Source organism: Alosa sapidissima, chromosome 1 (genome assembly GCF_018492685.1).
Source record: "Alosa sapidissima isolate fAloSap1 chromosome 1, fAloSap1.pri, whole genome shotgun sequence".
NCBI lineage: Eukaryota > Metazoa > Chordata > Actinopteri > Clupeiformes > Clupeidae > Alosa > Alosa sapidissima.
In genome coordinates this window covers 14,959,957-14,976,698 of record NC_055957.1, presented here as the reverse complement: position 1 = coordinate 14,976,698, position 16,742 = coordinate 14,959,957, and the positions used below count along the sequence as shown (strand labels likewise).

The following is a 16,742-nucleotide window of genomic DNA, read 5'->3' as shown; positions in this document are numbered from 1 at the left end:
GAAGCTAGCGGATCATTAGGAAAGATTAGATGAATGTGATAATTTATGTTTGGGCCTTTTTTGGGCCTGCAATCGCTGCAACCTTTAAGTGCAAGGTAATATCTGTTTGAAAGTATTTCTTTATTCTTATTTTTTTCCAGCCTATGTCATGAAGGTATAATACATATTAAAATAGTATTATACCAGTATTACATTTATCATCAATTTATCTGTCATAAATCCATAAAACCCCTGACCTAAGAGTTTTATTGTGTACATGCTGACATGGATCTGCAGTGTGACATACAGACATCGTCAAAGTAGAACCTCCCTCCTTTCCACAGCTACACAAACACACACCCACACACACACGCACATACACACGCACGCACGCACACACACACCCACGCACATAGTACATAGCACATCTGGCATTTCTTACTTTTTATCTAATTCTAATCCATGCTGTACTTCTCTCTGAATGGCATACATAAATGAGAAGTTTAAGTGTCACTCTTCCAACAAAGGGAATGTGATATTTCTTTGCCAGATGAATCATGACAAAACAGTGGCAGTTTGTGAAAGGCGCATTCAACTGTTCCCTATCGAAGAAGACTATCACTACACCTACATGTTATCGGCATTTGTTAGACGTCTAACTGAATTTTGTAGTACAGAGCACATCTGACATTTCTTACCTCTTATCTAATTCTAATCCATGCAGTAAATCTCTTAAATAATGAATGTACACAAAGGAGACAAAGCTGAAGTACAGTCTTTTCACTAGTTTGGTGTGCAGTACATTCCAGTTTACAGTTCACATTTGCCAATTAAGTGGAATTACATGGCATGTTACAGCTTCAATGCTGTGCACTGTTTGGGTGTGTGGTGTGATCTAGTCTCCAGTCAGAATCTCAGAGCTGAAGTTTGAGCCCTTAGACAAGAGGAGGAGCACAGCAGCAGGTGGGATGTTTTCTCTGTGAAGAGGATTCAAGTAGCAATGAGTGAGCTGAGCACTGTACTGAACTCCAGTAAACACTGCCACAATGCTGCTGTCTGGACTTCTGTTACTCAGTGTATTAGCACGTAAGTTATACAATTTATTACATACATACTGTATGGGCTTTTCATGAACAAAAAACTCATGCTGTTGAACATACAAAATATGCTTGCAAAAGTAACATTTTTGTTACCATTTTCATATTTTTTTTTCTTTTAAAAATCTCTGGTTTTTAAGGTATTGGTTTGGGGAATAAAATCACACCAGACAGCACTGAAGTGTTCACAGAGGAAGGACTGAATGTTACCTTGTCCTGTAGCTACTCCTCTGCAGATTATCTCCAGTGGTATGTCCAGTATCCCAGATCAGCTCCACAGTTCCTCCTGCTTGTGCTGCACGCCACTGGGAAAGACCCGAGCCCAGGCAAACATCCTCGCCTGATGGGGAAACTAAACCAAGAGAAAACTCAAGTGTTTCTGCAGATCTCTTCTGTTCAAGTCTCTGACTCTGCACTGTACTACTGTGCTCTGAGGCCCACAGTGACACTAAACCACAGACTGCCGTACAAAAACCTGACTGAATCAAATCCCAAAAAGATTTAATGTACATATGTTTTTTTTCTTAACATGTTTTAATGTATATGGGCACATACAAAAATGCTAACAGTCTTAGAGTAAATTCAATAAGCCAGACAGAATGTTTTGACAAATTAATTCCACAAAAATGTACATTGATTTTATATCTATATATCCATATGCTCAGTGTAGTGATCCATTTAAGGATCAGACTCAAACTCATTTTTTCCTTTGTAATGAATGAATCAGACCTCTTGTTAAAGAAGCCCTATGCAACAATTTTAGCAAAAAATACCTTAATTATGCAGGTTGAGAGTCGTTCTCATGGTTCTACAACACTTTCTGGGTTGTTTGGTGGGTAGGCCTATTTCGTCTCCCCCTATCGCTTCTCCAGGGAAAAACCGAATATGCAACTTTTTGAACCCGGTCCGGGTAAATCCGGATGTGACTCAGCGGAAGTATCAAATCGCGCCTCGAAAATGTAGTCAGATTGTAGTTTCTAAGAAGACTAGAAAACGGACGCTGACTTGGCTTTGTTGCTGTTGAAATTGTAAGTAGCCTACCCTTGGGTGAACTTCGTTTTTGTAATGTGGTTTGATAGTCTCTTGAACTATGTATTTGATCGACCGTTTTATTGTGAGCCCTGTATGTGTTTAGCTTGGTTTCTTGATGGCTAGCTCGCTAGCTAGTGGGGGTTTAGCGTAGCAGTCACTTGCTACCGAAGCTGCAGGGGGAGCTGTCGTGAAAAATGCGAGCCCAAATCCGGCGAAAACCCAGAAACAGCGAAGGAATAACCAGACCTGCATAGGGCTTCTTTAAATTCCCATTAAGCTTTCTTATTAACTATGCAAAATCTATTTGCAAATGTACCATGAGAAAAATCCTAAGCACACACAGCGGTGGGTCAGTTAAAAGCTGTCTCACATCACATGATGACATTAATTAATGCACAAGAACTTTGCATAGACTGACTTTGCACTTTGCCCAGCATTTAAATTAGGGCTCATTTTTTAATCCAAGAGGAACATTTAATCTATCAGTGTACACTAGTTCTAAAAATACAAACATTAGGTGGCACTGCATACAACGTACAGGAATCCATTATTTTTTTTGCACCCTTTTCTTTTTGGTTGAATGTTAAATATGGACAATTTGGCATTATATTATCTTAAAGTCTTTATCTGACATCTAACATAAATCACCCATGTTTCCAGAATTCTAAAAATAAAACACATATATTCAGTACAAACTGCACAGAAGGGACACAAAAGTGCTGTTCTATATTTAATCAGAGACAACAGCTCTCTCTTGTTTCAACACCACCACTCATCTTACTTGTCTCCTTCTAACCTTCCTTCTCCCTTTGTTCTGGTCCAACTCACATTTCCCTGGTCCCACTACTCTGCCTGGTCCCACTATTCCTGTGCCTGCTCCAGCTTCACCTCTCCCTCATCCTCTTCTGCCTCATGCAACTGGTCATCTCCCTTGTCCAGAAATTGCTGTCTCTCTCTATCTCAGTGGTTCTCAAACTGGTTCTCAAAATGATTTGCAGTCTGGATTAAAGACATTTTTGGGTAACACTTTATTTTAATGTGTCACTGTTACAGTGTACTTACCTAATTAGGTACAGTGGTACAACCTGTGTAACAACATGTACTATCAGGTACTGTCATTGTACTTACATAATGTATTAGTGAGTACCTACATATAGTTGTTACATTGTAATACTGAGTGCTTTTACAAAACTTTGCCAATTTGCCTAAATTTTCATCAGAGGCAAAGAGCTGACCTGAGACCTGCTGGATGGGGTAAATCGGGTCATGATAGATGATATACAAAGCATGCTTAGCTCCAGTCAAGGCCTCATTGTCTTCAGTGTACATGTAACAGCTGTGCTGCTACAACCTTGTTACTCTTTGATACAGTGGAATAAACTGGAACAGGTCTTGTCTTGGAACAGGTCTACTAATTCACATGTACTGTGTGGTGTAACAGCAGACACGTTTCAACACATCAATTACAGGATGTATATATGTAGATGTAAGTACTTAACTGGTACACTTTATTTTAATGGGTTTATTCCACTGTATCAAAAGAGTAATAAATGTGTACCAACACAGTTGATACATGTACTACAGTATGTAGGGTAATGGCAGACATGTTCCAAGACACCAATGACACAACATACATGTAATATGTAATTGTAAGTACTTAACTGATACACTTCATTTTAATGGGTTTATGCCACTGTATCAAAGAGCAAAGAGCAACACTGTATCAAAGAGCAATAGTACATATATCAACACAGTTGATATATGTACTATGTAGTGAATTAGTAGACCTGTTCCAAGACATCGAAGACATAACATACATGTCATATGTACATGTAAGTAATTAACTGGTACACTTATAGGTTTATTCCACTGTATCAAAGAGTAACAAGGTTGTAGCAGCACAGCTGTTACATGTACTGAAGACAATGAGGCCTTGACTGGAGCTAAGAATGCTTTGTATATCAAATCTATCATGACCAGATTTACCCCATCCAGCAGGTCTCAGGTCAGCTCTTTGCCTCTGATGAAAATTTAGGCAAATTGGCAAAGTTTTGTAAAAGCACTCAGTATTACAATGTAACAACTATATGTAGGTACCCACAAATACATAATGCAAGTACAATGATAGTACCTGATAGTACATGTTGTTACACAGGTTGTACCACTGTACCTAATTAGGTAGGTACACTGTTACAGCGACACATTAAAATAAAGTGTTACCCATTTTTGTAAAGGGTTTTAGGCAAAGGCTGCCATTGACATAATGCCTTTGATGTTGACATATATCCTACCTACTGTATGAGAGGACATTTTATGCCTCTGCTTCCAATGCCCATCTCACAAGACCATGGACTTGGCCCATGTTTTTTGGGGGGTCTCCAGACAAAAAGTACCACTGCTCTACAGTATTTGCTCCTCTGTGTTACTTTCCACATTGAACAAAATCAGTCCCTTTTTACAGTTTTGTCATTCATCCACAAGGTGGCAACGTTACATACTCACCAAAACCACTGCAAGCATTTTACTGTAGGTTATTAAGCCTGTAGAAACACTGGGTCCACAAAGAGACTTTGAAGAATCAAGCTGAGAAGAAAATCTGCTCATATGTCTCTCTTGAAAGAAACTGTTTAACCATGGATTGTAGCCTGGGGAATTTCTTTCTTATTTCTTTCTTATTTAATTTTGGTAAGTGTCCTATCAACTTTGCATTTAAATGACACCGTGTATGGTTAGATGTTGTAATATATCTGTTCTACTTATTGGTTTTGATTTCAGGATGCAGAGCTGAGGACTCTGTTGATCAGCTAGCAGGATTCCTCACTGCTTCTAAGGGAGATTCAGTAACTCTGCCCTGTACTTACACCAGCTCCAGTTCAGTGCCGTATCTGTTCTGGTACCAGCAGAAACCTAATGGATTCCCTGCATATATCCTGTGGAAATTCTCAAAAACTGGGGCTAATGATGACAATTTTAAAGAGCGATATGACGCCAATCTCACCTCAAATTCAGTTCCTCTGACCATCCAGGATCTGCAAGTGTCTGACTCTGCTGTGTACTACTGTGCTCTGAGGCCCACAGTGGCAGCTGCAGACTTAACACTCATACAAAAACACTGGCTTCCAGATAGAGCAGCTAGTGAAGTGTTGTTGGGTTATTTCCCCCACCCAGATAAACACGTTTTTAGTTTTCAAAAGCTCCCTATTTCTCCACAATTATGAACATTTTGCAAAAAATCATTTCCTGCCTATTTTCAAGTCAGAACTGTAAACATGTAATAGTAGGCTGGGCGGGCTCTGGTAATATCAGTGCGACAGAGGGGGGAAGAGTAGAACACTGATGTTGAATTTGCAACAAATTATTCCGACTCCGTAAGGAACGCCAGGTCAGCGTTAGTAACAATGTTGCAGTTGTGGCTGCTGGCCGTGGCGTTCGATTGGAACCTCATAAAAACTTCTAGGGCGATTTTCATTATTATCTTTTAAGGCATAGAGATCCGGGACTATAGCCTCGAATGCCCAGGTCTAATGACGCCACTGCCACACACAAATCTACACCCATGCAGAGAGGATACGCTTGGCTTTTCTCCTGCAGCGCTGGCTATAAAGGTCCTGGCTAGTTGGTAACTCAGTATTCTGACTGGCAGCATCACAGCATGGTATGGTAATAGCATAATGACAAAAGGTGGTCAGTGCTTAACCCTTAAAGGAGTATGACGGGAATGTTGAGAAATGAACGTTCTAAAGAATATCTGGGTTCATAGAATTCAACATAGAATTGTAGAACCTTCAATTGTTGCGGAACTTAGAACGTTCAAAAACCTACACCTTTAACCCTTAAAGGAGTACCGTCACACCGGTGTGACGGGAATGTTGAGAAATGAACATTCTAAAGAATATCTGGGTTCATTGAATTCAACATAGAATTTTAGAACCTTCAATTGTTGCGGAACTTAGAATGTTCAAAAACCTACACCTTTAAGGGTTAATTCCAAGGAATCTGAGGCAGCTGACTCTCTCCACTGATGTGCCCCCAGGTGTGTGCTCCTCTCTCTGCAGCCTCCCGTAGTCCACCATCAGCTCCTTGGCTTTGCTGATGCTGAGCAGCAGGTTGTTGTCAGTAGTTTTTTGTCCGTCTTTGTAGAGCAGGAAATCCTGACGAGAGTTCTCATACAGTAGGAGGAGTCTTAGGGAAGATAATAAGAATGCCTGTACTTACAGCCAATACAAGTTTGTTAAGATTTTAGTTGTACAAATTATCAACAAAGCATGACTATCCTAAATCTCCTATTTCTTTTTGGATTTCTAACACAAGCAGGTTAGAGTTTCAAATGAACAAAAGGGTGCTGTATAAATATAATATGCTGTATTTTATATAATGTTATGTAATGTTTTTTTTTCCTCTTACTGTAAAAAACTTTCCTTCTCAGGTCTTAGTTTACAAGCTGACATCACTCCAACCTCTACAGAACTTCTTGTCTCAGAGGGTGGAACAGCTTCTCTTTCCTGCACATACAGTGTTGCTGTGAGCAATCTGCAATGGTATCGCCAGAATCCAGGATCTAAACCAGAATTCATCATCATGTTGTTTGAATCCAACAGTGATCCAGTGAAATCAACTCCTCCTCATCCTCGTGCCTCTGGTAAAGTGGACAAAGACTCTGAACAGGTTCATCTGAATATCTCATCTGCTGAAGTCTCAGACTCTGCTGTCTACTACTGCGCTCTGCAGCCCACAGTGACAGGAAACCCTACAACTCTGTACAAAAACATCATGCACCATATCTACTTAAATAAAATACTGAACATATTGACATACTTCGTAGCTCACCTTTTCCCAAGAGAAAGTCTCAGTAATTCTTGTTATTGTGATCAATAAAGATTCATTGCAGCTCATGAACCCTCTATCAGTCAGAGGAGGAGCTGAACAAACAGACAGCATCATGTGAGCAGGGGCGCCTGCAGAAATTAATGTTATGACACGCACACCCATCTACAGGTAACCCCCCCTCAAAAAAAACATTTAAGACGTTGTTAATATTTGTGCATTTAGGTATTTTAGGTTTGTGCATTGGTCAGCTAAAACATAGCCTACATAGTACTAACAACAGCCTATCTTTACATGAATGCTTAACAACAGCCTGTATTATTTGCAAATGTTTTGCTGAGCTCAACAAAACTACAAAAAACAGTTTCTCTGACAATCAAGAATCTTCAAACGTCAGACTCTGCGGTCTATTACTGTGCTCTGAGTCTGAGGCCCACAGTGACAGCTGTTTAACAGTCATCATACAAAAACTTCAGCTTACAGAATACACTGAAATATCCCAATAATCAGTGAAAAGGCAAAAATCACATTTAAGAAAATATCACAGAATAAGTGTGTGTGTGTGTGTGTGTGTGTGTGTGTGATGTCTGAGTTAAGGAGTTCCATAATCTACCTTAAAAATGTATCTCTATACACATAAAGAATATGTGCCATTTACTTTTACTTAATGCACTGCACATGTTAACCACAAGAGAGCAGTATTGTATGGGGCAAAAATAAATATCATGCATGTGGCTCTACAGAGGAAAACTCAACACTGAACACCTTCATTGCAGATGAAATTGAATATAACTAAATACATAAATGAAAGATCTTTCACTTTTGGATTATATACCTGTCTAGACGGAGTTTTTTTTTTTACTGTTTACAGTTTAACTCTCACGTCATATAGCTCATTGTGCTTAAAGTCAATCGTAATATGTTTTTTCACTGCTGCTGTCTCTAATTCTACTGAATATGAATGTCTCATTACATTAAAGTGCTCCTTGTTGGTGCCCCCCACCCAATCCTAATCCTCCCCCACCTTTTGTATGCAGCCCTTGCCACTTAATCTACTAAACCTCTCTTCTACTGCACTTTTTACCCCCCCAACTTTGCACAAATAGGCTGACACCAGACATAATTTCACTGCATTTCTTACTTCCAGTAACTATATGCCTGTGACAATAAACTTCCTTGTACCTTGTACCTTGTACCTTGTACCTTGTACTCAGACACACTGAGTGGCTCCACTCAGGTCAAGAGCCTTGGTATAATTCTAGACAGTACACTCTGTTTCAACACACACACACAAACAATGTTTCCCACATGTGCCTTTTTCTGCCTAAGGAAAATTGCACGACTACGCCCAGACCTCTCTCAGCACAGTACAGAAGTCTTGGTCAACGCCTGTGTTGCAACTCCATCCTGTAAGGCATTCCAAATAAGCTACTAAATTCCATTACGGAATTTCAAAAGAATGTTAAAACCCATCTCTTTCAGCAAGCATGTGGTTGCCAACCCTTGTTGATAGCAATTGTTTTTGTGTACAGATCTCGGAGCCTAGGCCGCCTACAGAGACGTGTTTTTTTGACGGCCTGCTTATGGGGCAGGCAGCTAGCGGGTCGTTAGGAAAGATTAGATGAATGTGATCATTTATGTTTGGGCCTTTCTTGGGCCTGAAATCGCTGATACAACCTTTAATAGTCTATTAATTATATTTCTTTGCATTGGTGAAGTGACCTTGGCTGTTACGAAAGGCACTTTAAGATAAAATGTTTTATTATTATTATTATTATTATTATTATTATTATTATTATTATCTAATTGGCTGTGCTTAGACTATAATTCAAGCTGATGGATAGACTGTACAATCCACACATTGAAAGTTACACTGACTGACTAGTTAAATGTAAATAGCCAGGGTCTGCCACACTAGTACTACGGGCTGCTGTTTCTGAATTGTTTTTACTTTTCGAAGGAGAAGAAGAAAGGACAATTATAATCATCATAGTAGCTTATATAATGTTTGGATGTTGATGCACGTTATGATGTGAAGATCACAAATGAAGAACGTCTTGTCCTGAAGAACGTCCTAAAATGTAAAACACAATGGTCACACTTTTATTGTGAATCGGCCATAGTTGATTTTGAGTACTTATTATCGTTTCGGATATCATGTTGCTTTCAGTGTCAGGTATCTATTGTTTACTCTTATTGTTCCAGCCTATGTCAGGAACATTATATCTAATATTAAAATATTATGATTAATTATATATATATATATATATATATATATATATATATATATATATATATATATATATATATATATATATATATAATTATTATTATTACGGTATTATTATTATTATTGTTATTGTTATTATTATTATTATTATTATTATTATTATTATTATTATTATTATTATTATTCATAATCATACTCATTATCATAATTATAATTATTGATAATATTGATTTATTTATATCAATATCTGTATCTCAGATTATTATCGTTTTGGATATCATGTTGCTTTCAGTGTCAGGTATCTATTGTTTACTCTTATTGTTCCAGCCTATGTCAGGGACATTCTATCTAATATTAAAATATTATGATTAATTATATATATATATATATATATATATATATATATATATATATATATATATATATATATATATATATATATATATATTATTACTGTATTATTATTATTATTATTATTATTATTATTATTATTATTATTATTCATAATCATAATCATTATCATAAATAATTATTGATAATATTGATTTATTTATATCAATATCAATAATTATTGATATAATTATTATCATAATTATAATTATTATCAGAAGTTATCCTTTTATCATCAAGTTAACTGACACAGATCCACACAATGTCACCCTGATCCTGGGTTTTATTGTGTACAGGCTGACATGGATCTGCAGTGTGACATACAGCCTCCTCAAAGCAGAACATCCCTCTCTTCCACAGCTACACACACACACACACACACACACACACACACACACACACACACACACACAGTACCAGTTCTGATGACTGTGTGCACCAACACAGAATACTGTGTATTCCACATGGACACAGCACTGTTCTTCATCCTCATCTTCGCAGCAAGTAAACTACTTCTGATGCTCATTACCATAAACAATGACAATCACACGTCTATTTCCATTGTCTACCCATAAAGATTACATTCAAAATGTGAATGACCTGTTAGCAAATAGCCTGAAATGTTGTTGAGTACTGCCTACCTAATATTTTCTTTCTTGCAGGTAAAACTGCTGACCAAATTTATTCTGTAGAAGATTATTTTACCAAGATTGAAGATGAATCTGACTGGCTGAAATGCTCTTATGTGTTACTGTTTATCTTTACTGGTACAGGCAGTATCCTTACCAAGCACCAGTATTTTTGTTATGGAAACGAGGGAAAGGTGGCTCAGATAAGCTCATCCCAGATGATCGATTTGACCTCAGAAACATCCACTCAGCTCCATATTAAACGTCTGTAAAGCTTTTGTAAAGCGTCTGTTCTTTTGTAAAGCATGAACTTCAAGGAACTTCTAGAATGTATTGCATTAACTCCCTCCATAATGCACATTTGCTATCCCTTGCTATGCTGTAAATGTGTGTGCAAAGCTTAAGTGCCACTCTTCTGAGGAATGTTGTAATAGCATAGACGTCTAACTGAGTTTTTTACAGAACACATCTGGCACTTCTTACTTCTTATCTAATTCTAATTCATGATTTAAGTCTCCTCTCAATATAATGAATGTCCCACACAAAGAAGACATAGCTGACGTACAAAGTAATTTCACTAGTAGTGTACAGTCGATGCAGGGACTTGGTAACATTTCCCAGTTAAGGTGAGACACTACAGGTGAATAGGGTAAAATTTTTAACAAGCAGATATCACTATGAAACTTCCCCAGTTGATTACTTACATTAATATGAGAAAACAATGTATTACAAGTTTGCTGTAATTTAATGTTTACATATGCAAATTAGGCATTATCTAATTAAATATGCGCTAATTTGCATACATTTTAAGGCACGAAACCTGAGCATTGGATACAGCCAAGTTCAAAATTATGTTTTCATTGTGTTCAGATATTAGATGGGAAAACATTTACAGAGAGATTTATGAATATCTACTTTTGTTATCCTGTAAATCAGAAAATTATGTCACTAGCCTTAAAAAATCGCTTTTTTCCATGTTTTTAGGCATAAAATGTCATCTAAGTCAGGCTAGGAATAATATATCAACAAACCCCTCTGTAGAAATCTTCGACATATAGTTAGGCATAAATCCAGAAAGTTTGGTGTATGTACGAGCTTCTTAAGTGGAGTTATTGAGCTCAGAGTGTGAGCGGAAACTCATTTTGAGAAAACAGCCTTGAAAGACAGCCATTGAGATTCCATTCTCAGCCTAGACTCGCCTTTGAACTTTCGCGATTGGTTGCTGATACAAAGGAAGTGTCCATATATGGATCACATAGCGTGATACAGGAAAAACAGAGCTTTCTAACGGTAGTACACATGTTATGTTTTGGACCACGGTCGCGGGAGTGCATGCAAGGTTAGAATGCTAACTTTTGCTGAATTTAGGAGAAATATACAGGCGCGAGTAGACACAATATAATGAAATAAACACCTAAATGTGTAAATCGGACTTTTTTGTTGTAGTAGTGTGATAGAATACATGCTAAGGTAACATACTAGCTCAAAATCTCGAAATTGACCAGTGCATGAAAAAACGATGTTTTCACCTGCCGTGTCTCGCCTTAAGTGGAATTACATGGCATGTTACAGCTTCAATGCTGTGCACGGTTTGGGTGTGTGGTGTGATCTAGTCTCCAGTCAGAATCTCAGAGCTGAAGTTTGAGCCCTTAGACAAGAGGAGGAGCACAGCAGCAGGTGGGATGTTTTCTCTGTGAAGAGGATTCAAGTAGCAATGAGTGAGCTGAGCTCTGTACTGAACTTCAGTAAACACCGCCACAATGTTGCTGTCTGGACTTCTGTTACTCAGTGTATTAGCACGTAAGTTATGCAATTTATTACATATGGGCTTACATATGGACCCATATGATGAACAGAACTCATGCTGTTGAACATATACATTTTTTGTTAGATAAGAAGTTTGCTATAAATGAGGAGGTGATTCCCACAGTTCTGGAGAAACCAGTGAAGAGTCTGGGAAGGTGGTATGATGCAAGCCTTAGTGATAAATCACAGGTTGAAGACTTGAGACAGGTCACTAGGCAAGGTATTGCAAAAATTGATAAGTCGGGGCTGCCAGGTAAGCTCAAGCTGTGGTGTTTGCAGTTTGGTTTGTTGCCTCGGCTAATGTGGCCATTGACAGTTTATGAAGTTCCTCTGTCAAAGGTAGAGAGGTTGGAAAAAATGATCAACTCCTTTGTCAGAAAATGGCTCGGAGTCCCACGCTGCTTAAGCAGTGTAGCCTTGTATGGGAAGGGTATTGTAGAGTTGCCAATATCTAGTCTGACAGAGGAATTTAAGTGTGCTAAGGCTAGATTGGAATTGACTCTTACTCAGTCCAAGGACCTAGTGGTGAGGAAAGTTGCACCCACAGTTAATGCAGGGAGGAAGTGGAACCCAGAGCAGGCAGTTAAGCAAGCTCAATCAGCATTGAAGCATAGGGATATAATGGGCCATGTGCAGCACGGGCGGGAGGGTCTAGGGGTGGGTGCAAGTAAACCCTTGTGGAGTAAGGCTTCTGCAGGAGAAAAGAGGAAAATGGTAGTGGAGGAAATGCATAGACAGGAGGAGGCTGTAAGATGTACTAAGGCAGTGTCGCAGGCAAAACAAGGGCAGTGGGTGAACTGGGAAGGGGTGGAAAAAAGACGGATTAAATGGAAAGATCTATGGGGCATGGAAGCTGGTAAGATCAAATTTATGTTAGGTGCTACATATGATGTGCTCCCATCTCCCAAGAATTTAAGTCAATGGTTTGGTGAGGATGATAAATGCATACTTTGCTCGTGTGTGGGCAGTCTCCACCATATCCTATCAGGATGCAAGGTAAGTCTCACCCAGGGGCGGTATACGTGGCGTCATAACCAGGTATTGAAATGTGTGGCAGCGGCAATAGAGGATAAAAGGAGAGAAGTCAATTCATTAGCAGCTAGTAAAGGGGTAAGGCAAATTAACTTTGTACGTCAGGGGGATAAACCTTGTTCTGCGAAGGCCAGGTGTAAAACCGGCCAGTTGAAAAATGGGGCGGGCTGGGAAATGAAGGTTGATCTTGGCCAGCAGATGGCGGTACCTCTACATATAGTGAGTACTAAGCTACGACCCGACGTGATTCTATGGTCGGATTCAGAGAAGATAGTTTACTTCATTGAACTCACTGTTCCTTGGGAAGACAGAGTGGAAGTGGCCAATGAGCTGAAGAGAGCTAAATACACTGAGATAGCAGAGGAGGCAACTAAGCGAGGTTGGAGTGCACGATTAAGGCCTATTGAAATCGGTGCACGTGGGTTTGTGGCCAGATCTGCTATTGGCTTGCTGTCTGAATTGGGCATTTGTGGTCGAAGTCTAAGGCAGGTGGTTAGTAACATGTCTTTAGCAGCAGAACGGGCAAGCGAATGGTTGTGGGTAAGGAGAAGTTACCCTTCCTGGGGCGCAAGCTAAGGTAAGCTAACTGGCTCATTTGACTTGGTTGCGGGTAAGGAGAAGTTACCCTTCCGGAGGCGCAAGCTAAGGTAAGCTAACTGTTTAACCTTTAACTTAACGAAACAGGTTTTTGGCAGCATGGGGCGTAAGCTAACTGGCTAATTTGTTTTGTGTTTGGGATGGGGCCTAAGCTAACGGGCTAAGCTAACTGGCTAATTAGTTTTGTGTTTGTGATGGGCTGTGCCTAGGTTGATGGTTGGTTGGCCAAGGTTTTTTTATGGTTATGGTTTAGTCCACATCAACGGGACAGACCAACCTAGCCAACTTAGACCATGCCTAGGTTGGTTAAGGGTATTTGGGTAAGGGTATTTGGATGTTTGTTGTGGTAATATGGTGGCAGCATGGGGCGTAAGCTAACTGGCTAATTTGTTTTGTGTTTGGGATGGGGCCTAAGCTAACGGGCCAAGCTAACAGGCTAATTTGTTTTGTGTTTGTGATGGGCTGTGCCTAGGTTGATGGTTGGTTGGCCAAGGTTTTTTATGGTTATGGTTCAGTCCACATCAACGGGACGGACCAACCTAGCCAACCTTGACCATGCCTGGGCTGGTTAAGAGTATTTTGGGTATTGGATATTTCAATGTGGTAATATGGTGGCAGCATGGAGGGGAGTGTCTCCAGGACGCTGGTTTCACTGTTAAGCCTTCATGAGGTGTCGTGGGCCTAACTTAACGAAACATCGGTGAATGAGGGTGCCCACTTGATAACCCCAATGACATGCCGCATACTATATAGGCTACTGCTGTTGGATGGGCCATTTGTATTGTGCTTGTGACCATTTGTTGGCGGATTTGTGGGTAGTGTGCTTTTTAAAGTTAAACTTGAGCAGGGGCTTCTGAATGTGTTTTTTACCTTGGATTTTGGCACAAGGGATTTTAACATCTAATCCTGTGTATTAATGTAATGTTCAAACTGTTTTCATCTTTTTTTTTAAAGTTTATTTTCTCTGTTTTTAAGGTATTGGTTTGGGGAATAAAATCACCCCAGACAGCACTGAAGTGTTCCCAGAGGAAGGACTGAATGTTACCTTGTCCTGTAGCTACTCCTCTGCATATTCTCTCCAGTGGTATGTCCAGTATCCCAGATCAGCTCCACAGTTCCTCCTGCTTGTGCTGCACTCCACTGGGAAAGACCCGAGCCCAGGCAAACATCCTCGCCTGATGGGGAAACTAAACCAAGAGAAAACTCAAGTGTTTCTGCAGATCTCCTCTGTTCAAGTCTCTGACTCTGCACTGTACTACTGTGCTCTGAGGCCCACAGTGACACTAAACCACAGTGTACTTGGTGAAATAAAAGATAAAGCAAAACGGGAGCAAGTGTGCGGACATTCAACTTTGTTTTTGATTATCTGACCCTTTTGTCCTGCACCTGCGTTTTGGATGTGCGCACCTCTACCTTAGCTACTAAACCACAGTGTGCCATACAAAAAGCTGAACAGACAGACAGCATCATGGTGGCATCAGATTGAAGTATCTAAGGGTGAAAAACTGTATTCAAACAGATCTGTATACAAGCCTCCCTCCTGAACTACACTATGGGCTCAACTATGATGATTGTTTTATTTTTTGATTATTTTCAACTTACTTGGGTAAGAGACTTAATCTCTTAATCTACTGTACTCTTAATCTTAATCTACAGTCTTCAACTTTCTGCAGAATTATATCTTTACACATACACAAAACTGAATAATTTCCCTTTATTTGTAGGTAAAAGTATTGAAAGCCCTATTGCTCCAGACACTGTAGAGAAGTATGCTACAGAAGGAGAAACTGTGCAGCTCTACTGCAGGTACAATGGAACAGCAAACGGTCTGCACTGGTATCGCCAGTTCTCCCAGTCCGTGCCAGAGTTTCTCATTCTGGATTATCTAGGTTCTATCATCGAAGCAACTCCTCCGGTTCCTGGGATATCAATCAGACATAACAAGACAGAAAGACAAGTTTCTCTGGAGATCTCATCTGCTAATGTGTCAGACTCTGCTGTCTAATACTGTGCCCTGCAGCCCACAGTGACAGGAAACCCAGCTGCACTCAACAAAAACCCTCAAAGCTTTTAGCTTTTAAGTTGCCAATTGGAATACACACATGATGCAAAAAGTGTCTGGTGTCATCTGTACAGCAATCCAAATGTGGGGAGGATTTCCATATTATATTAAAATGGAGCAAAGTAGTACATGGAGTGCCACCAAGTGGACATGATATTACATTTCAACATATAAGTGGAGATTGACTGGTAAACCTGAGGGACAATCCGTAATTGACCTTACACACATGAGTATTCTGGGCATGAATCTGAACTTAATGACTGACAACATCAGCTTTGTGTAGGTTTCAGAAAATATATAACAAGAAGAGTATCTCAAAATTTCAACTTAGTATCTCAGAATCGTGACTGAGTTTGTGGTCAGTTTTTTTTTTCTTCTTTCTTTTTAAAGTGGCAGAAACAGGCCTCTGTACCATCCAGACACCCAGTTTTGACCAAGGGCTCTTACCACTCAAGACTCCCACCCTCTTTCTGTCTAAGATATTTCTCACACAAGACCCTCCCAGAAGAAGTTCCTCTTGTCATGACTCATAACACTCTCACAACACATAACTACAGCTCAGAAAGCTGTGAGAAAACACTCTAAGCAATCATCCTCATCCACGTTTCAAATGGAGAAATCACTCATGGTCATCATTCTTATACTGGCTACAGGTAGGCATACTCTCACATAAAGTTTTCTGAAGGATAAATACATTCAAAACAATAATTACAGGTTATTGCTCTTTTCTTACCTTTTCTAGTTTTCTTTTCACTGTTTTCACAGGTACTTCTGCACAAGATAAAATTGGTCCAAAAGAAGACGTGTTAGTAAATAAAAAGGAGACAGAGTCAGTGACTCTACAGTGTGAATATGGCAACAATGTGCGCCTTTACTGGTACAGGCAGTATCCTAACATGGCACCACAGTATCTACTCTACAGAGGAGCTCGCTCAGTAAGTTCCTCTAATGAACCTGATCGTCGTTTTACTTCCAAAACATCCCAGTCTTCCACTGATCTCAATATTGAAGATCTGACTCTGGCAGACACAGCTCTCTACTACTGTGCTCTGAGGCAAGGGTAG

General features: G+C 39.5%; 1 gene segment (V, D, J or C); it reads left to right on the top strand.

Annotated features, from left to right (window-relative positions):
- Window positions 1-16,175: 16,175 nt before the first annotated feature.
- LOC121724074 lies at window positions 16,176-16,742 on the top strand. The segment is given in 2 exon segments: window positions 16,176-16,331; window positions 16,444-16,742. Coding segments are annotated over 2 exon segments (342 nt in total).